The sequence below is a fragment of the Cataglyphis hispanica genome, chromosome 12 (assembly GCF_021464435.1).
Source record: "Cataglyphis hispanica isolate Lineage 1 chromosome 12, ULB_Chis1_1.0, whole genome shotgun sequence".
Taxonomy (NCBI): domain Eukaryota; kingdom Metazoa; phylum Arthropoda; class Insecta; order Hymenoptera; family Formicidae; genus Cataglyphis; species Cataglyphis hispanica.
This window is the reverse complement of record NC_065965.1, coordinates 7,100,542-7,120,138: the sequence shown is the minus strand read 5'-3', so window position 1 is coordinate 7,120,138 and position 19,597 is coordinate 7,100,542. Positions and strand designations below refer to the sequence as shown.

General features: G+C 28.5%; 3 protein-coding genes and 1 long non-coding RNA gene across 22 annotated transcripts in view; 2 read left to right on the top strand and 2 right to left on the bottom strand.

Moving 5' to 3' along the window:
- The window catches only part of LOC126853792 (uncharacterized), a 52,557-nt gene that overhangs the window by 28,331 nt on the left and 4,629 nt on the right, over nt 1-19,597 (bottom strand). The gene's annotated exons all lie outside the window — the stretch shown is intronic.
- LOC126853786 (uncharacterized) lies at nt 904-10,273 on the top strand. 4 transcript variants are annotated; one of them, XM_050599856.1, is made up of 4 exons: nt 904-1,184; nt 2,006-2,173; nt 2,415-2,579; nt 2,674-3,046. In XM_050599856.1, exons 1-4 carry the CDS (start codon nt 1,112-1,114, stop codon nt 2,709-2,711), a joined length of 444 nt encoding a protein of 147 aa, XP_050455813.1. In that variant the 5' UTR covers nt 904-1,111; the 3' UTR covers nt 2,712-3,046. The 4 variants fall into 4 exon arrangements, with proteins under 4 accessions (XP_050455813.1, XP_050455811.1, XP_050455812.1 ...); XM_050599854.1 differs by having other exon boundaries at nt 908-1,184; nt 2,415-3,046; XM_050599855.1 differs by lacking the exons at nt 2,006-2,173; nt 2,415-2,579; nt 2,674-3,046 and adding exons at nt 9,346-9,513; nt 9,657-10,273 and having other exon boundaries at nt 971-1,184.
- LOC126853785 (sorting nexin-12) lies at nt 11,797-14,095 on the top strand. Its single transcript, XM_050599852.1, has 4 exons — nt 11,797-12,130; nt 12,625-12,720; nt 12,947-13,071; nt 13,609-14,095. Exons 1-4 carry the CDS (start codon nt 11,966-11,968, stop codon nt 13,712-13,714), a joined length of 492 nt encoding a protein of 163 aa, XP_050455809.1. The 5' UTR covers nt 11,797-11,965; the 3' UTR covers nt 13,715-14,095.
- On the bottom strand, nt 13,553-18,429 carry LOC126853765 (uncharacterized). Its single transcript, XM_050599822.1, has 6 exons — nt 18,390-18,429; nt 18,012-18,184; nt 17,337-17,519; nt 16,215-17,238; nt 15,745-15,835; nt 13,553-13,691 (listed from the first exon to the last, which is right to left on the bottom strand). The coding sequence occupies exons 1-5, from the start codon at nt 18,412-18,414 to the stop codon at nt 15,753-15,755; spliced, it is 1,488 nt and encodes a 495-aa protein (XP_050455779.1). The 5' UTR covers nt 18,415-18,429; the 3' UTR covers nt 13,553-13,691; nt 15,745-15,752.

Here is a 19,597-nt window from a genome sequence, read left to right as displayed (position 1 = left end):
GCGTTGCGCTCGTATATCCCGAGTTACTTGTTACTTCCTGAAACAATGCTAGGTCGAATTATGGAACGATATGAAGAGATGATATAGGCTTCTTTTTTCAATAAAATATTGATAATTACTTTTATTACAATATTGATAATTCGAGTAACGTAACGATAATAATATATACACGAAATATAAAACACGATTTGTCATTTCTTTTTATTTTACTTTTTACGATTCTACTTGTCTATTTTATTAATAATTTTATGATAAATCTTTACTTACTTAACGATTATATGAACACATATTATACTGTATTTCGCGAACATATTTTTGTAATATTTCTTTTCTACTATTATTTTACACCACTCTGTGACAATGTGCATTATTAAAGTGAATCAAATCATATTCTCGTAAATTTTTCATTTTATTTTTATTTTTCCTTTCTTTCTCTTTTGTAAAATTTTCCAACCATTTTCTTTGATATATCCCATACAGAACATGCCCCTATAATACATTGTACTATATATTTTATTAACACTTTAATTTCCTCGCAAATAATCGATTTTTTTCAATGGCAATTTTATAGTTTGTAAAATAATTACATTTATAATTTAGATTTAATATTTATACAATATTATATAATACAATTTATATAATATTTATATTAATTATAATCATATTTGTAATTCTCCATTTTTGGACGCGTAAATTATCGCATATATATATATATATATATATATATATATATATATATATTTATTTATTTATCATTAAAAAATATTGATTATGCAAAACACAAGTTTGAGAGCAGAGAAACGGATGCAGTCAAAAGAGATTTCGTCAAGCAATATCAAGATCAATCGAATCTGGAGTTATTCATAGATGAGCCGTATATATTACTCTCCTTTTCTCTCTTTCTCTCACTCTCTTTCTCTTTCTTCCCGTTTTTATCTCTCCTTCCTATTTTCCGCCTGTTTTTATTTCCATTATCTCTCTTTTCCTCCACTTTTGTATATTTGTATCGTTCTTAATTTTTTTCCGTGATTACGTTACGTTATCTCGAATTAGTGAAGTTTCTCGACGAACAGCATTTATACTTCAATCGTTCTAAGAAAAGAGAAGAAAGATGAAGAGAGCCGATAGAGCGAAATTTATCGTTATCACTCTATGCAGCATCCTTTTGTTTTTGTGTTACAGTGGTAAGTGACAGAAATATATTTGAGTGTATAGTTTTCCACGTCTAGATTCGAGATGTACAGCGGCATTATAAATGTTGGTGTAATAATGACAATGTACAAATGGGCGCAACAAAATCGCATGATTATATATCGATGAATTATATTTGTGTATGTGATGATCGATTGATAAAAGTATTGCGCCGTAATGTTTACATCATCCGTAAATATATTACAAATTCTCTTTTAATTCCTTTCATATAAAATTAATAATTTTTTAAGCTATGTGCGCGCGATGAGTGAGAAACTCAAGGGAATATTCCTTTATTTTTTGCTAGATATTATAGTTATCGAAATCGTTGTATGAACGACTTTAGCGAAGATTTTACAAAATTAATATGTATCTCGATCTCTTCGTTCCATTGTGATCTTTAACCTTGTTATCGCATAATATTGACTTTATAAGGAAATAACATTACAAGCAAGCTAAATTAGAGAAACAATCACAAATATTATTGGATCATTCATTATAGTTAATGTATATACGCATAATATAGGCAATCGAATAATAATAATTATGTCAAATAAGAAAATTGAAAAATAATAATAAATTTTATTAATATTAAATTTTATTTACATGTGATAAAAAATTTCAAAACTTTTCTGTCATTGTTTGAATAAAAAAATCTCGTTTAAACCGAATTTATAACTACATCTTTTAAAAATAATTCTACTTATAATAATAATTATATACGACTTAATAATTATAAACTATAATTATTAAATATAATTTTCGTAAATAAATGACAATAATGACAAGGTAAATCGATTGCAATATTTTACAGGTGTTGATGCTATACAATGTTATCAGTGCAATAGTCTCACTAATAGTCTATGCTCCGAACTTATTCCTCCAGACACCATGAAGATAGATTGTTTGGATCTCAGAGGCGGCAAGAAATATACAATGTGTCGCAAAATTACACAAACCATCGAAATTAGCGCCTACGAGCGTACGTATTAATGATTGCATTAATAACGTCGTTAAATTTTAATTTACTCGATATGCATTTATCATGATTTGTTTTTAAATTTAGAAGATCAATTGATACATGTTATTATAAAATTTCCTACGATTTATATTTGCCCAATAAACGTTTACAATTGACATAAAAATGTTTACACATCATTTTTTAATTATCATACAGAATCTATATCTGAAATAAAACAAATTTTGTTCTTTTTTTTATACAGTACAACCTAATACACGAATTATTCGTGGATGCGGATGGGACGAATCAAGTTATAAGAACATGTGTTATAAACGAAATGGTTTTGGTGCTAAGCAAGAAGTTTGCTCCTGTTCAAACGATTACTGTAATGCGGCAACGCCTGGATCCGGAATTTTGCCATCTCAAGGTCTCATTTTTTCATGCGCTTTAATGAGTACGCTGCTAGCGTTTTTACGGAATTAATTGTTAATATTAAAAAATATCAAAATTCTCCTCCGTAGAGTTTATATTTGAGACCATGATGAACGGAAACCGATGATTAAGGAACAGTAGAAAGATTTAACATATCAAGTGTGCTTTTGCTGATACGAATTCATGTCCGAACAGCAAATTAGTTATTGAAAATAACGCATATATCAAAGCGCAGATAAAAGATCAGGAAAAAAATTTTACACTATATAAGTAGCAGAATGTATAGCAACGCAAAAGATTTTTACGTTCAACTATTAATGTACTAAAAATAAATTGTGTACCTCGATATACATTGTATAATTATCTAGATTATAGTAGAGAATTAATCAGTCCCTTCTATTTCATCCCCTGCTGTTTTGGATCAACTATATTTGAAAATAAACATTATTATTCCTTAGCAGACTTGAGTGAACTGAAACCCTCTTTTACCATTGTTTTCACGAAATATTCAACATGTTTTTCTTTCTTTTCTACTAATACTACGAGATAATTATAATAAATCTGATTCACGTACATATGTAAACTTACACGGCCACGGGCAAGAAGAGCGCGATATAACTTATCGTATATCAGGATTCATCTCGCGCCCGATGAGAACGTATTTTGAAACATTTATCTATAACTATTTACTTATTATAATCAATTGGGTCACGCATCGTTCATGGTAATAAAATAAAAGACAATCACGGGGAGCGTACATAGGAAGTAGATCGCGAGGCCGGGTGAGCATCGTCGAGATCGATTGCAGCCGTAACCCACGCATTCGCATACAAGCTGATAACTATCCCGGCTATAACGTCCTCGATAACATTCCTTATTGCTATTTCGCGATTTCGCGCATTCGCGCATTGTCAGATCGTTATACGTGTCCATGAAGTAGTCTGGAATTTTTAGAGAATCCTATTATATTCAGCGCACGTATACGACAAAAATATTATAGTAAAAATTATAATATAATTTTTGTAATCGTAGAACATACTAGGACATACGAGTATAAGAGAAATTACAATAATTTTTATTCAATATTATATATATAATATATATATATATATATATATATATATATAATAATATTTTATGACATTATGTATGTAAACATTCCTTCAAGAAATTATTCAAGAAATTATTCCCCAAAATTTTTGCCACATGTTTAGGAACATGTATATGTAGCATATTTTATAGAACTTGTGTATGTATTATATTTTACAAAAAAATATTGCAATTATTCAAATATTTTAAATGCATATAGAAATGTATAATTGTAAACAATAAAACAAACATGCTTAATGTACAATTTTTATGTAGTAATAAATATCTTAAAAAAATGCTATTACATCCCAGCCTTACGATAAATGTAAAAGACAAAAACAATAATATGTAAAAGAATATATTGTTCACGTAATTTGTGCTGTAAAATTCTCTCCGTTCACTTTGCCATTTAAGATAACGATATAGAACGCACGCATTTATAAGTCTATTAATTTACGATTAGGTAATTACAATATCGAGTGATTACAACATACTCACACACGTAAACGGCTTTACGACAATAAGGATGACCTGACGGACACAGTTTCAGATATTTAAAATGTACTTTGTTAACGGTGCAATCTTCATCCTTTTTACTGCTGCACTGATAACATTTGATCGCGGTGCATTCTTCTATTCGTATTATCGTCGGTGATTGTAGATTAGCAGTTACAGAGGCGGAAAGAAAAAGCTGTATTACCGAAAGACGTTTCTATTGTTTATTTCGACGTAGAGGTTTCCGACATAATATTATATATAGTTATAATTATATAGCGATTAATCGGTTAGTTTATTACTTAACTTTCTATCGAAATAAATATCAGTTGGCGAATATTGTCATGGTTTGAAACCTCTATTTCGAGAGATGCAGGCGCTTTATACAATTACAGTTATATTGACCTTAAAAGTCAATCATTTTCTCGATTAAAAAAACTCACCTTTCTGAAAAATACATAGAATTAATAATATTTGCAATACACGGAATCTTGTTTGCATTATAACCTGCGATTCTTTTTACGGACTATACAACATCGAAGATGTATAACTACTGTAAAAAGCAAAATTCATATCTTACAATTGATGATTTTTACTGTATAATTGCTTATTATACAACTTAGTAAAAATAAAGTTTCCGTAATAAAAGTACGTAAATTATAAGAAAAATTCTATAATTGATGTATTAATCAGTTTCATAGTTTAGTGCCTTAATACAATGCATTACTGCAAGATATTTCTTACCAAATAATTCATCGCGTTCGAATCAATTACAAGTAACTATAAAACTGTAAGTTAGAAAATTGAATCCTGTTGGGTTAGATTTCATAAAACAACCGACACTTTATCGTTATCAATTACATTTAACATTTCGATACGAAGTTGGCAATGTAATAAATCGATGTTATCCTTTTAACATCGATATTAATTTAATTTATTATTTAAATTTAAAATCGACTCATTCGTTCAATCACACTTTTCTTTCTCCGCATGCAGCTGATAATATAAAGATAATATAAACCTTATTTTCCGACAATAACCACAAAAAATGTGAATTTTCTTATATCAAATTTTTGTGTATCAAATCAATTTTAAGAGTCACTGAAAAAATCTCAGTCATCTTGATATATATTGTATAATATGTAACAATTCATATAAATTTTATTCATATAAATCATATTCATATATTCAATTTTATATTAGATACAAATAAAAATGTAAATTATTTACAAGTTTTGCTTTTTTGTCGCCGACATTTAGATGGATTAACATATCAAGTAACATGGCAAAAATATTGGCAATACGAATTATAACTGCTTAAAATATGTCAGGGACTGTTGGCGAATCGCTAAAATGCTAAGTATGTTAATGCCGGCCATATGAAAGATTTATTTAATATTAATTTGCACCTATATGTATACTTGCAAATAGGTATGGCGATCATGTAACGAGCATCAGCGCAATGTAAGCGAAACTAGAGACAGTCGCGATTATATATCTTCGAGGAATATATCGCGGTCGTTCTGCTGATTTTTCAACAAATATCCTTGCCGTGCCTCGCATTATACTTTGCTTGTGAATTTTTTTAATATCCAAAGCTACAATCTTAGTCTTCGAACAGGGATTAGAAAAGTAGATATCAAACATCCGAGATACGTCGACAAATTAATTGCTAGCAATTCTTCTCATTCATATCATTTAAAGTAAGAAAAAAAAAGTCAATTAAATTCTGTTTAAGATCAAAACAAATTGAAAAATTAGCAAATTTAAGAAGAGATTGTAGGGTGAAATACAAACGTATTTTCCATAAAATTGTGAAAATTGATCGAAGAAGATTGTCAGTGTTGCGTAACTCGCGTTATCATTCGCTTCAATTTCGCAAATCATATAAAAATCGATAATAAAAAAAGATTATTAGAAAATTTTACATTAGTAAAAAAAAAAAAAAAGAATGAGGAAATGAAAAATAAACTGAAAAAGTTACGAGCAATTATCTAATCGTTTGGTGCGTGCAGACTAATTAGAGAGGCAGGTATCAATATCATCCAGTTTATATTACGGGCATCGGAAAAATCGAGGACAAGGATTGGAGAAAATATTTGTATTATTTTTTTTTCTGTATTACTTTAACGGGAACTTTTGTAGGAATACGTGACGCGCAAATACATGAGTAGTGTGACAGTTTCGTGACGTTGAGCGTGTCACAGGAAGATGGACATTATCCACTCAACGTGCTCCAAACTACCACTTTAGTCTCCATTTGAGCGTAAAGCTGGCCGTATCATCCGCAGCCTTACCTATTTAACCCATATGTTCGTGCCAATTCTTTGCAGAACGTTTAACATTCTTTTTCAGTTCGTCAAATGAAATTATTGTTAAATAGGTGAAATTATATTATTTTCACAATTCTGTGACAACGTGTATTATTAAAGTGATTAGATCATTTTATCGTAAATTTTTAATTTTATTTTTCTTTTCCCTTTCTTTCTCTTTTGTAAAACTTTCTAAACTTTTTTAAATATATCCCATACAGGATGCCCTTAAAAAAACGACTTCTAAGTTAACTTTTAATTTTTTTATGCTGTTTAGAATATTACCAATTTTTTATATCTTCTCTAGACTGATTTCACAGATAACTGATATAAATAGATCTTGTGTGTCCTTGAAATAATATAAACGCGTTATATAAGCATACATAAATTGACACAGTATGAGACTCTAGCATTATGTAAATTTAATATCGATGAGAAACGATAAATATATATATATATATATATAAGATTATTATCCTTATTTAAATTTCATTCGTCATTCATCATTTTAATAAACTCTATTGCAAAGATTTTGGCAACATAATTTTCTACTAATGTAATATTAATATATATGTATTTCCGCGTAATATATATTTTATTAGCACTGTAATTTCCTCAAATACAGCATCAATTTTCTTAAACGGCAATTTTATAGTTTATAAAATAATTGCATTTATAATTAATTCAATATCTATACAATATTATATAAATCCAATTTATATAACATTTATATAATATTTCTATTAATTATAATCATGCTTATAATTCTCCTTAATGAATTTTTAGACGCGTAAATCATCGAAAAATATCGATTATACAAAACACTACTGGGTCTAATAGCGGAAAATTGCAAATCAGATGAGATTTCGTATAGCGATAGCAAGATCGATCGATCCTGGAGTTATTCGCAGATGAGCCGTATATATTCTCCACGGGTCTCCTCCCACCGTCAACTACCTCGCCTTGCTTGCTCCCCCTTCCTCGGCCGTAATTCGTAATCGCGTGTTCAGCATCGCTCGCTGGTGCTGTATACATCTGATGCTAGAAGTTAGTGAGCTTGCGCCACACGCTAGCGCCGTACATTAGCAGTGCTTTCTCAGTCCTCCAAGTCTCAAATGATACCTCCAGGCCTTTTCAATTCTTGATTCTCTCTCTCTCTCTCTCTCTCTCTCTCTCTCTCTCTCTCTCCTTCTCTTTCTTCCGCTTCTATCTCTCCTTCCCCTTTTCCGCCTGTTTTAATTTCCCTTATCTCTCTTTTTCCTCCACACTTTTTTTTGTATATTTGTTTCGTATCTTTCTTTATTTTTTTCTGTGATTACGTTACGGTATTTCGAAACAATTAGTGAAGCTTCTCGACGAACAGCGTATTCTCCGATCGTTCCAAGAGGAGGAAGGAGAAAGAAAGATGAAGAGAGCTTTTCGAGCGAGATTTATCGTTATCACTCTATGCAGCATCCTTCTGTTTTTCTGCTACAGCGGTAAGTGACGGAAATATATTTGGGAGTGCATAGTTCTCTACGTCCAGATTCGAGATGTGCGTTGCGGATTATTTGGAGATGTGCTAAAAACAAGGCGTGTGTTATAAATATGTGCTATAAACTTAACGTGCTTATATGTAAAATGTACTATTTTCGTAAGATGTTTTATAAGATGTATTTAAATTAAGACGCAATCATATTGACATTGCACAGCGGCATTATAAACGTTGGTGTAATAATGAAATGTACAAAAGGGCACAACAAAGTCACATGATTGCGCTACCGAAATATTTTACAACTGTAAATTATAAAGGAAATTTCAATTATTAGCGTAACGTGAAAAAAAAAATCTTAGCTGGCAGACATAAATTATATAAGTCCTGAAATCATTCTTACAAGATTTGTAAATTCGGTTGCTTAATGATCGTAATATCGTTCTTATCTATCGTTCGCTGCACAAGAATCGCAAATAATGCGACTTATTTGTTATTGTAAATTTATAAAAAAAAAAAAAAAAAAAATAATGATTTTTAACGGATACTTTCGTGAGTTTATGGTAAAAATAAAATCGGAATGCACGGATATAAGAAGACAGTCTGACTGACTACAAATGTATCTTTCCGAGGGCATGCAGTTGGCGTGGCTGCATTGATTTTTCTACGGGGTAACATCACCGAGGGTTCGATGAACTATATATCCGTATATGCGATGACGTATGCAATGATCGATTGATAAAAGTAGTGCATCCTTTCCGTAATGTTTACACCTTCCCGTATAAATATATCACAAATCCTTTTTTAATTCTTTTCACATAAAATTAATAACTTTTTAAACTATGTGTACGCAATGAATGAGAAACTCAAGGGAATAAAACATATTCCTCTATTTTTTACTAGATATTATATAGTTATCGAAATCGCTAAACGATTTTAGCCAAGATTTTACAAAATTATGCCTCTCGATTTAGTTATCTCTTCTTTCCATTGTGATCTTTAACCTTGTTATCGCATAATATTGGCAAAGAAATAATATTACAGGCAAGCTTAATTAGAGAAAGAATCACAAATATTTTTTGATCATTCACTATAGTTAACGTACATATAATATAAGCGATCGAATAATAATTATGTCAAATAACATAAAATTGAAAAATAATAATAAATTTTATTAACATTAAATTTTATTCGCATATGATAAAAAATTTTAATAAACTTTCTTATTTTCTGTCACTGTTTCAGTTGAATAAAAAAAAATCTCGTTTGAACCAAATTTGTAACTATATGTTTTAAAAAAATAATTCAACTAATAATTACAACCTGTAGTTAAGTATAATTTTCATAAATAAATGACGATAATGACGACATAAATCGATTGGAATATTTTACAGGTGTTGATGCTATACAATGTTATCAGTGCAACAGTCGCAATAATAGCCAATGCGCCGACCTTATTCCTCCAGACACCATGAAGATGGATTGTTCGGATCTCAGGGACGGCGCGAAATATACAATGTGCCGCAAAATTACACAAGTCATCGAGTTTAGCGTCAACGGCCGTACGTATTAATGATTGCATTAATAATATCGTTAAATTTTAATTTACATAATATGCATATATCATGATTTGTTTCTAAATTTAAGAATCTATTTCAGAATCTATATCTGAAATAAAATAAATTTGTTCTTTCTTTTTATACAGTACCACCTAATACACGAGTTATTCGTGGATGCGGATGGGACGAAACAAATTATAAGGGCAAGTGTTATCAACGAAGTGGTTTTGGCGGTAGACAAGAAGTTTGCTCCTGTTTAAACGATTACTGTAATGCGGCAATGCCTGGACCCGGAATTTTGCCCCCTCAAGGCCTCATTCTGTCATGCGCTTTAATCAGTATGCTGCTAGCGTTTTCACGGAATTAAAAATTAATCGTTATTAAAAGATATCAAAATTCTCCCCCGTAGAGTTTATATTTAAGATCATGATGAGCGGAAGCTGATAATTAGGGAATAGTAGAAAGATTTAACATATCAAACGTGCTTTTGCTGACACGAATTCATCCGAACAGCAAATAGTTATTGAAAATAACGCATATATCAAAGATAAATAAAAGATTAGGAAAAAAATTTTACACCATATAAATGACAGAATATATACATCGCGAAGAATTTTTCATTTATCGAGAAGAGATAAAAAAACCTTCAGAGTTTATATACATATATAAAACAAAGTATTTTTCGCGAGTTGTTCATGTAGTTTTAGCAAATTACATTACGTCTAACTATTAATGTACTGAAAATAAATTATGTACATCGATATATATTGTATAATTATTTAGATCATAATATATAATTATCTAGATAGATGTTAAATATTCTATAAATCTATAAAACAGTAGAATTTACAGAAAGAATGAAAATTATGTTATATTTATATATCCTTTATCTTTAAAATATGTTTCCTTTCGTTAATAAGATATAATGTATAAATATAATAAGATATTGATTTTAAACTCGTAAATATGAATAAACTATTTAAATGAATTTTCATGTATTGTAAATGACAATTGTTATTATTAACAAAAACGAAAAGCATATTGTTTAAAGAAAAATAAACTTCTAAAGAAAAATTTTCCTAAAGACATTTCATAGAATTATATTGAGAGTTGCTCTATTCATATTTTATTATAATTTTTCATTATATACTAATAACTCTGTGCGTAAACGATTAAATATATATATATATATATATATATATATATATATATATATATATATTTACATCAAAATTTAATATTTGACATCCCTCAATATTAAAAAATTTGTGCCTACTATATTATACAATAAGAAAAATGGTTCAATCCGTATGTTTGGAAAAAGTTTTTATTCTTAAATGTTTAATTATGAAACAAGATGCATTATCAGTATAATAGTATAAGATATTAAACAAAACCTTGTCATTTTATTGAACATTAAAATTATATCATAAAAACATATGTCTTTAACCAAATATCTTTGAACAATATCTACAATTTCTAACATTTATTTAATTCATGAATTTATTAAAATTATACGATTTGTTTGCATAAGAAAATAAAAAGTATATTTATTTCGATTTTTTTTTGCGTATGCACACGCGTTGTGCACACACACATATACACATATTATGAACAAAAGTATTTCATTATTTATTTAAAATTTTCGACAAATGTAAAAGAGTTCATATATAATTAAATATAAATATGTATATATAATTATATTTTATTATTACATTGTCTTTTTTCCTGATGCTTCCATATTTTCCTTTACGTCGGAGATAATTATATATTATTGGCAAAGGTATGTATACATTAAAATTAGTAGAGAATTAATCAGTACCTTCTATTTCGTCCCCCGCTGTTTTGACTTAACTATATTTTTGAATAAACTTTATTACTTTTTAGCAGACTTGAGTGAACTGAAACTCTTTTTATGCGTTGCTTTCACGAAATACTCAACATGTTTTGCACATGCGCTAAAAAAAAAAGCGGGAATTGCGAGCAACTTTGAATCATCCATTACTAGAGGGAGTGTTTAATTCAAGATTAGGCCGATCACATTGGCCAATTGTATTTTAAATTAGACAGCGATGTGATTTGATTGGCTGAAACTATATCTAGAATAAACTATACTAGTAAGAGAAATTGCGTTCTAGGAACTTCGACTAGTAATATATCTTATCCTATGAAACAAATTTCTCTATTGGATGTCGAATTTCGACGCGATCTGAATCTCCCCAATATTAGAGTTAAGTGTGTCTACTATACACTACACTTTGACGTAATATGTATACACAACACAGGAGTGAGAAGGAAAGAAAGAAAGAGAGAGAGAGGGGAGGAGTGAATTGTGTCAAGTTGCCGAGTGCTGTCATTTGACGGACGGTGCTTCGTTATACCCGCAATATACAATCGGCAGCGTTTTGTAGAAGCGAAACTCTCGCACGGGAGCGTATTTAATTGAAAATAGGAAATGGCGGACACGACGGTAGACGCTACACGACGCTTAAACGTGAAAAAACAGACGCTGGATGACGCTTACGCGGCACCTGCGAACTTTCTTGAAATCGATGTGATTAATCCGATCACGCACGGAGTCGGCAAGAAACGATATACCGATTATGAAGTTCGTATGAGGGTGAGTAATGTCCATTTCGCTTCAAATATTTTCCGCGACCATGTTAAACGCGCGTCTGACATGCGATAAAATTTTGTTTTTGCGATTTTTTTGATTCGGGCATATTTTCATGTCGAACAGCTGTAATTTGATTACGTCCAATGATTAGGTATATCGTGGGCTGTGCCTGTTATCATATTGATAAAAGCCGAAATAGTTTGTCGTGCTTCAAGGCAGATGCAGTATTCTCAAATCATTTTGACATATCCTTGTATTTTAATTTTTATATAGTTTATAAAATCTGTAATGTTCAGTGCAATAAAAAGCATGAAAATGTAACATTGCAAAGATATGTGATGAATATGATCATAAATAATCATAAATAATCCATTTATTTTTTATACTATATAGCACGATATATATTATATATAAATGTATATTTCAAGATATGTATACAAGATAGGTATACTAAAAAACATACTTTGTTTTAATCTTCCAATTCTTACTTGTTTTAGACAAATTTGCCTGTCTTTAAAGTAAAAGACTCAACTGTAAGAAGACGATATAGTGATTTTGAATGGCTGAGAAATGAATTAGAAAGAGATAGCAAGGTTCGTTACTAAAACCAAGTCTCTTCTCTTAAAGTAGTAACGATAAAAATAAGACAGTGTAAAGATTATTACTAAGATAACATATTATAATTTTAATAAGTCTTATTAATTTGTCTTGTTAAGAGTTTACAACAAAAATTCATTTAATAAAATCATTCATGATTATTTATTGAATAAGTATTGTTTAAAATATATTGCAATATAGTAAAACTATTTGCTATTGTAGATTGTGGTTCCACCTTTACCTGGAAAAGCATGGAAGCGTCAAATGCCTTTTCGTGGTGACGATGGCATATTTGAAGAAGATTTTATTGAAGATCGAAGAAAAGGCTTAGAAGTTTTTGTTAATAAGTGAGTATATATATTGCTTTGCATACACACTATGGGAAATGACATTGTCAAGATTTTACATAAATATCCTGACTTATCTATCCAAAAATAAATCTGCTAAAAAAATTAATAATTATTTGTTCAGTTACATGTATATATGTGTGTGTGTGTGTGTGTGTGTGTGCGTGAGAAATTCTTAGAATTTTATCTATAGTAATATTTATATTTATTTCTTATATTAGTTAAGAAAAAAGGATATTAGAAAAAAAAAAAAAAAAACAAGATTTTTAGCAATTATTTCTTTCAAACAAGTAAAAATTAATATCTGCAACTAATAATTTGTTTTAATTCGAATTTAAAAATAAATTTTTGTGTTGCTTATTTATTATATTTAATTTTGATGAAAATGCCTAAAATATATTATTTTTAAATTGCATATTCTAACACGATCAATCAAAAAAATATTCTAAACATAATACTCTATTGCACCTGTAAACTCCAACAATGCTATCAATTATGTTTGTCTGTAACTGATTGTATTGTATAATTACTTTTCAGAATAGCTGGACATCCTTTGGCACAGAATGAACGATGTTTACACATGTTTCTGCAGGAACCGGTAATAGACAAGAATTATGTACCTGGAAAAATACGTAATACATAAGTCAACACTTAAGAAATTATCACAAATATCTTTTCCACCAAGCCTTCTACATTCGAGGTTTCCATTATATTGACATCTTAATTAGAAGTCATAAACATTCTCCTATACTTTTGCAACAGCTAAGTAAGTTTCCAGTGCTGTGCGATATCAGATCAGATCGCTTATTTGGAAACATCCACTTCTATATAGTTTACTCTTTGAATATTGCTACTCTATTACACGAAAAGTATAGTTAAGTATCTCTTTATAAGGAATAAATAAATAGTGAATTGGCAAAATCATTCTTGTTACTATAGGTTGATTCTGTCTATTGTTATAATAATACTGTTTATAACAAAGAAGATAAGTAAAAATAAAAAAAAATGTTATTATTTGTAAAAATTATGTTCTACGAAATGTACCCTTTATTGCACTTTTTCATAATATATAATAGAACATATCGTTTTTTAAATATAATTAAACATTTTATGTGTGCGTGTGTGTATGTATGAGTTGTCAATTAAAATAGTAATATAAGACTTGAGTTGAGAAAAATATTTTTATATACAATTTATTATATATGAAAGGAAGAATAATTAGGAAGTATCAGCGAAGATGATTTAAATAAAAAAACAAAAAAATACTTTAGAATAAAATTTTCTTACGTAAAGTTTTAAAAAAAATCAAACTTTGAAATTGGAAAATTAATAATATCTGATTTACAAAATACTTATTTATTGTATTATTACTGGATAACGATATATATTACATATATATTGATTTTTTAAATGAATATTAAGTATTGTTATATAAGTAGAAGTACTTCTTTTGTAGATTTCGAATTTTTAAATTAATTTTGAGTATAATTATTACAAAAAATATTTAAAAAATCATTACAATTTCTTATAATGTATACTTTTATAATAAAGAAAGAGAGTCGAAATTACAAGTTTATAAAAATGCTAACCACTTTAAATTAATTGAAAAGTGATTTTGATATATCTATTGATTTATCTATTGATTTTATATCTATAGCTTTCATTAATTTTTAAAAAGTCCCTTACCAGGCATTTTCAATTTGGCTTAACATTTTTGTAAAAAAATATACTCAAAGTTAATTAAAGAATTCGCAATTGAAAAGAAATGTAATTATATACAGATTCTCTATTAATTATTTGGATTATTGCTATTTAATTTATTTGTAATAACTCAATGTTCAAATATAAAAAGAGAAAATTGATTATTATTAATTTTGTATTTATCTGGAGGTGTCAAATAGGAATTGGTTTGATATTTTTTTAATTTGTTTAAATGACTTTTTATGTGTGTGATTTAATATGTAGAATAATTAGTGTGTTATTAACAATTAATATTATATATTATTGCAATTATCATGGTCATTTTCATTTTTACTCTCAATATCATTTTTATTACTTTATCATTTGCATCTTATTAAAATCTTATTAAAAAATTACAATAAAATTATTAAATCTATTTAATGTCTTTATTTTTTTCCTATAGCTTTACTATTCAATTGCATTAGATTCCATTTAGCAATCATATCTATAATTTAAGAAAATGCAGAAAGTAAGCTGTTTTCCAAAATTCAATGAAAATCCAAATACTAATACTGGAAATTTATAGTTTAAGTAATGTATATTATAAATTTTCAGTACTCTTTCTAGTAATGAATTTCGGAACACAATTTATATATCAGTTTTTATGTAAAAAAGTTCCAATTGAATATATCACTGATTTAAATCGAGATTAAGATGTCTTTAGATATTATGGTCCCTTTATATCATTATATTTTCTTAGATTTCTAAATATTTTTTTCATTCTTTTATTTTTAAACTTCATTAGAAAGATAGAAATTTTTTATCAGTTCTCATATATAAGAAATTAATGCTTTATTTCTATTTTTTTATTAAAATTTAGAAAAATTTGAATAATATTTTAAGAGAGTATATATAAAAAGAAAATTGTATAGATATGTTAGAATATATATTTTTCATTAACTTGTATTGCTTAGAATTGATAACGTTACATACCTTTGTTCTCATAGATATATATCCTGTTTAGTCTTAATGAACTTCTTATTCTTAAAATAACTTTCTATATACTTGCTGACACATTTTTGCTCTGAAATATACAAACAAAAAAATTTTGTTATTAAAAAATAATTTCTTAATGTACCATATCTATAATATTTCTATTTTCTTGAAAAATGTGAAAAATGTAACATGCAATAAGAATAAAAATTTCCAAATTAAAAATGGAATAAAGAAAATCTATGTAGTAATGTATGTATTGTAAAACCAATTCTATAAAAACCGTTTTTTTTTTTTTGCAACTGCAATTGTCTCGATAAAATTCTGTTCTAGTGTTATGTCACCATTGAGTTCATTACACATCAATATAATCATCCAAAATAATACATTATGTATTAATTAAATACATACTCTTATACATATGTGCAAAGAAATATAATTATGCTAAGAACATGACACAAATTGATTACCTGGAAATGTATTTTCTATAATGAGCATGTCTGCAATATACTTTGCAACAATTTTGAAAAGTTGTCGATCTTTAATTCTTCTCTTTTTGTAAAATGGCATTAGATATTTAACAATCCAAGGCGCTATTCTTTCTTTGCAAGCTGGTAAATAATCTTCTATACAGATTGGTGATTCTGGCATCATTTCTTCTTCCTCACATTCCCCAAACAACTCAAGGAATTGTTCTTTTATTTTTCCGTGCTTACGATAATTCGTCAATGATAATTCAGTCATTTTGGCTTTTAGTTGTGAAACTTGATGCACTCGTTCCACAAACCAAATAGCATTTAACCTCTGTTTTTGTTTATTTTCACCAATTGCATTTCCATTAGTTTCTTTTGATTTATTGGCTTTTCTATTTTGCATTTCCTTATAACGACTAAAGCTAACTTTTCCTTTGTTTGTACTTACTTTTGCTATTTTAGATTTTGGTATATTATCATTTTGTGGCATACCAAAAAGATTCGAATCTGCTTCTAAACATATCTTATTAATTTCCTTATCAATATTAGCCTTTGTAACACCAGAATGTTTCTCAATCAATTTTGTTATATCACTACTATCATCACTTTCGCAAAACATATCTTCCATATGTTGTAGTAGTGAATCTTGTGAATTTTCGTCTTCATTTCTAATTGTAGTTACATCATCCATCATTGGGAAATCATTCTGATCGTTATTTCCCTGACTAGTGTCATTAAATTCTTCTTTTACAGTCTCTTGCAACATTTGTGTATCCATCTCATCATCAATAATTTTCGTAATATTTTCACTGGTATGAGAATTGCTAGAATTCATTGTTTCTAACACCTCCTCACAGTTGGGCGTGATATATACATTTTGTGTATTATCTACTTCTTGTGAATCTGACCATATGTCATTTGTTTGTACAGCAACATCAATTTTATCCTTAGATGTTTCTAAAAATATTACTAATTTTTTATATGCTTTTTTTTTGACAGTATGCGATTTTATATCTGCAATCTACAAGGATAAATAAATTACAATATCAATTATTAAAACATCAAATAGAACTCATTACCATTTCTTTTTTTATCATTGTCAATATTAAACTTTCTTACCATTCTTAACATATTTTGTCTGTACAAAGTAGCTTCTAATGCTAATCGAACTGCATGTAGTTCCATTTGATCTGCATATTTTTTTACTTTAATACTTGCTGTGTCAATGTCTGTTTGTTTATAACAAGTTATATAATTACCAAGTAAACATTTATGAAGATAAGAAAAATATACAGCACGAACCTGCAAAAATAATATGGCATAATAATAATTGTAATATGAATAATGACAAGTCAATAATATACATATATTCCAATATTAATATAATTCTATTCAAAACATTTTGATTTTAATTAAATTATCTCTATATTATATTGTATGTTACATCAATGAATATTACTTATTTTGTTTCAATCTAAACTTTTTTTCCAATTATTATATAAATCTAACTGTATAATTTAAATTCTTTCTTTATTGATATGTATTCTAATTAAACTAACATATCAAAGCACAGCAAAATAAGGCATACAATAAATATTGAACAAATTTCTATATAAGTTACAACGTACAGTTTGTAAGAGAATTCTGTTTACATCTATTATTACAGAATATAAGACAGAATATAATATATCTTTATGTAAGAAATTAGAATCAATCTTTCAAGATTTTTATAAAAATCGAAAAGAAATGAGTGTGAGCACTGTTTACATTAGTTATATGTAAAAAGAAACGTGCCATTGCAGTGAGACGTAAGAACTCATTGTTGGATTCGTCGATTAAAACAGAATTGTTCATAGAAAGCGATGGCATGGACATGGATAAAAAATCATCACTATCTTCCAGACTAATATCACCATCGTTGTCATTACAGATATCCTGCTCTTTTTTTAGCGCAAAGTCGATACGATCTGTTGTCATCATTGTAGCGAATGTCCCGCGATCATATCATGAATAAAAATTACAATGTTCGTTGCAACGAATCTAACAATAACGTGATCGCCAATCATAGATATTACACATTATATTTTACACATTATTTATGTTCATTTTTCAGTAATTACAATCAATTTAATTGATATAAATTGGCGCTACAGCACCACTACAAAAAATTACCGTCTCTCACTAATGCCACCAACATCAGAATCAGAGATATACGGCGGGATGTTAGTTACTTTTCCTTCTTGCCCTGTCATCTAACGTCAATATTTGATTGGCCGGACGATGAATTCATCGAATGCGTGGGTTGGTTATCGGAGAGAAAATTTCTAGACATCCGAAAGTTCCCTATAACGGCAGCCAATCAGAAATTTCGTTCTAATACGAAGTCCCTGCTAGAAACAGATACTGACACTGGCACATTTGCGCCCGCCAAGTAACGGTCCTTTTTGCCCTGGAAATGGCGGTAACGTAAGTAATTTCGCGCGCTTGATCTCGACAATTTTGGCGATCATATGTAGCTTTTCGAATCGCGATAATATCAAACTTTTCACATCGTGAAGCCTTTCATCGTCCAAATTGATAGCGGAGTTTAGTGATCGCTAAAAGTTATCGAATTATATAAAATTTTTACTTTTCGCCTTTCGATTTCATCGCGCCCTTTTCACGAAGAGCGAAAAGTTTCACGCAAACTCGACAGCGATCCCTAAACTTTCCGTCCTCAATTATCACCGTATTTTCACGTAAAAAGTTTAACATTTTTCCGCGATTCGACAAATTACATATAATTGCCAAAATTGTCGAATTCACGCGCGTGAAGCTTTTTTTTTTACGCTTCCGCTATTAAGGGAAAGTTTAAAAGTTTTGTTTATCTCGAATAGAGTCCCTTGTGTGATAGGGAAAATTAGCAGATATTTATATTTCACGAATTTTATTTTTTAAGATTTATTTAGAAGATATACATGTAAACATGCATATAGACATACAAACACATGACATACAAACACACGCACACACACACACACACACACACACACATACAAATTATAGATAAAAATAATTTTTGAGTTTCAATATTATATATATCAAGATGAATAAAAATATAATAAATACGAATGTTTTTAGTAGATTGGATAACTTATTGTTTTTATCAAACGCGTACTTGAATAATAATATTTTATGCATTTTTAACTTTGCTTTTTCACGTATATGCAATAAAAATCACTTGCCGATAACATGTTTACGAGTAAATGCTCACATTGCATATATGTGAGACGTATTTTTTAAGCATTAATATGGAAATTTTTTAATTTAATGAGAAAAATCTATATAAAATATTATAATAAGCAAACTCATTTGTAAGTCAGTTATGTGTAATAATGATA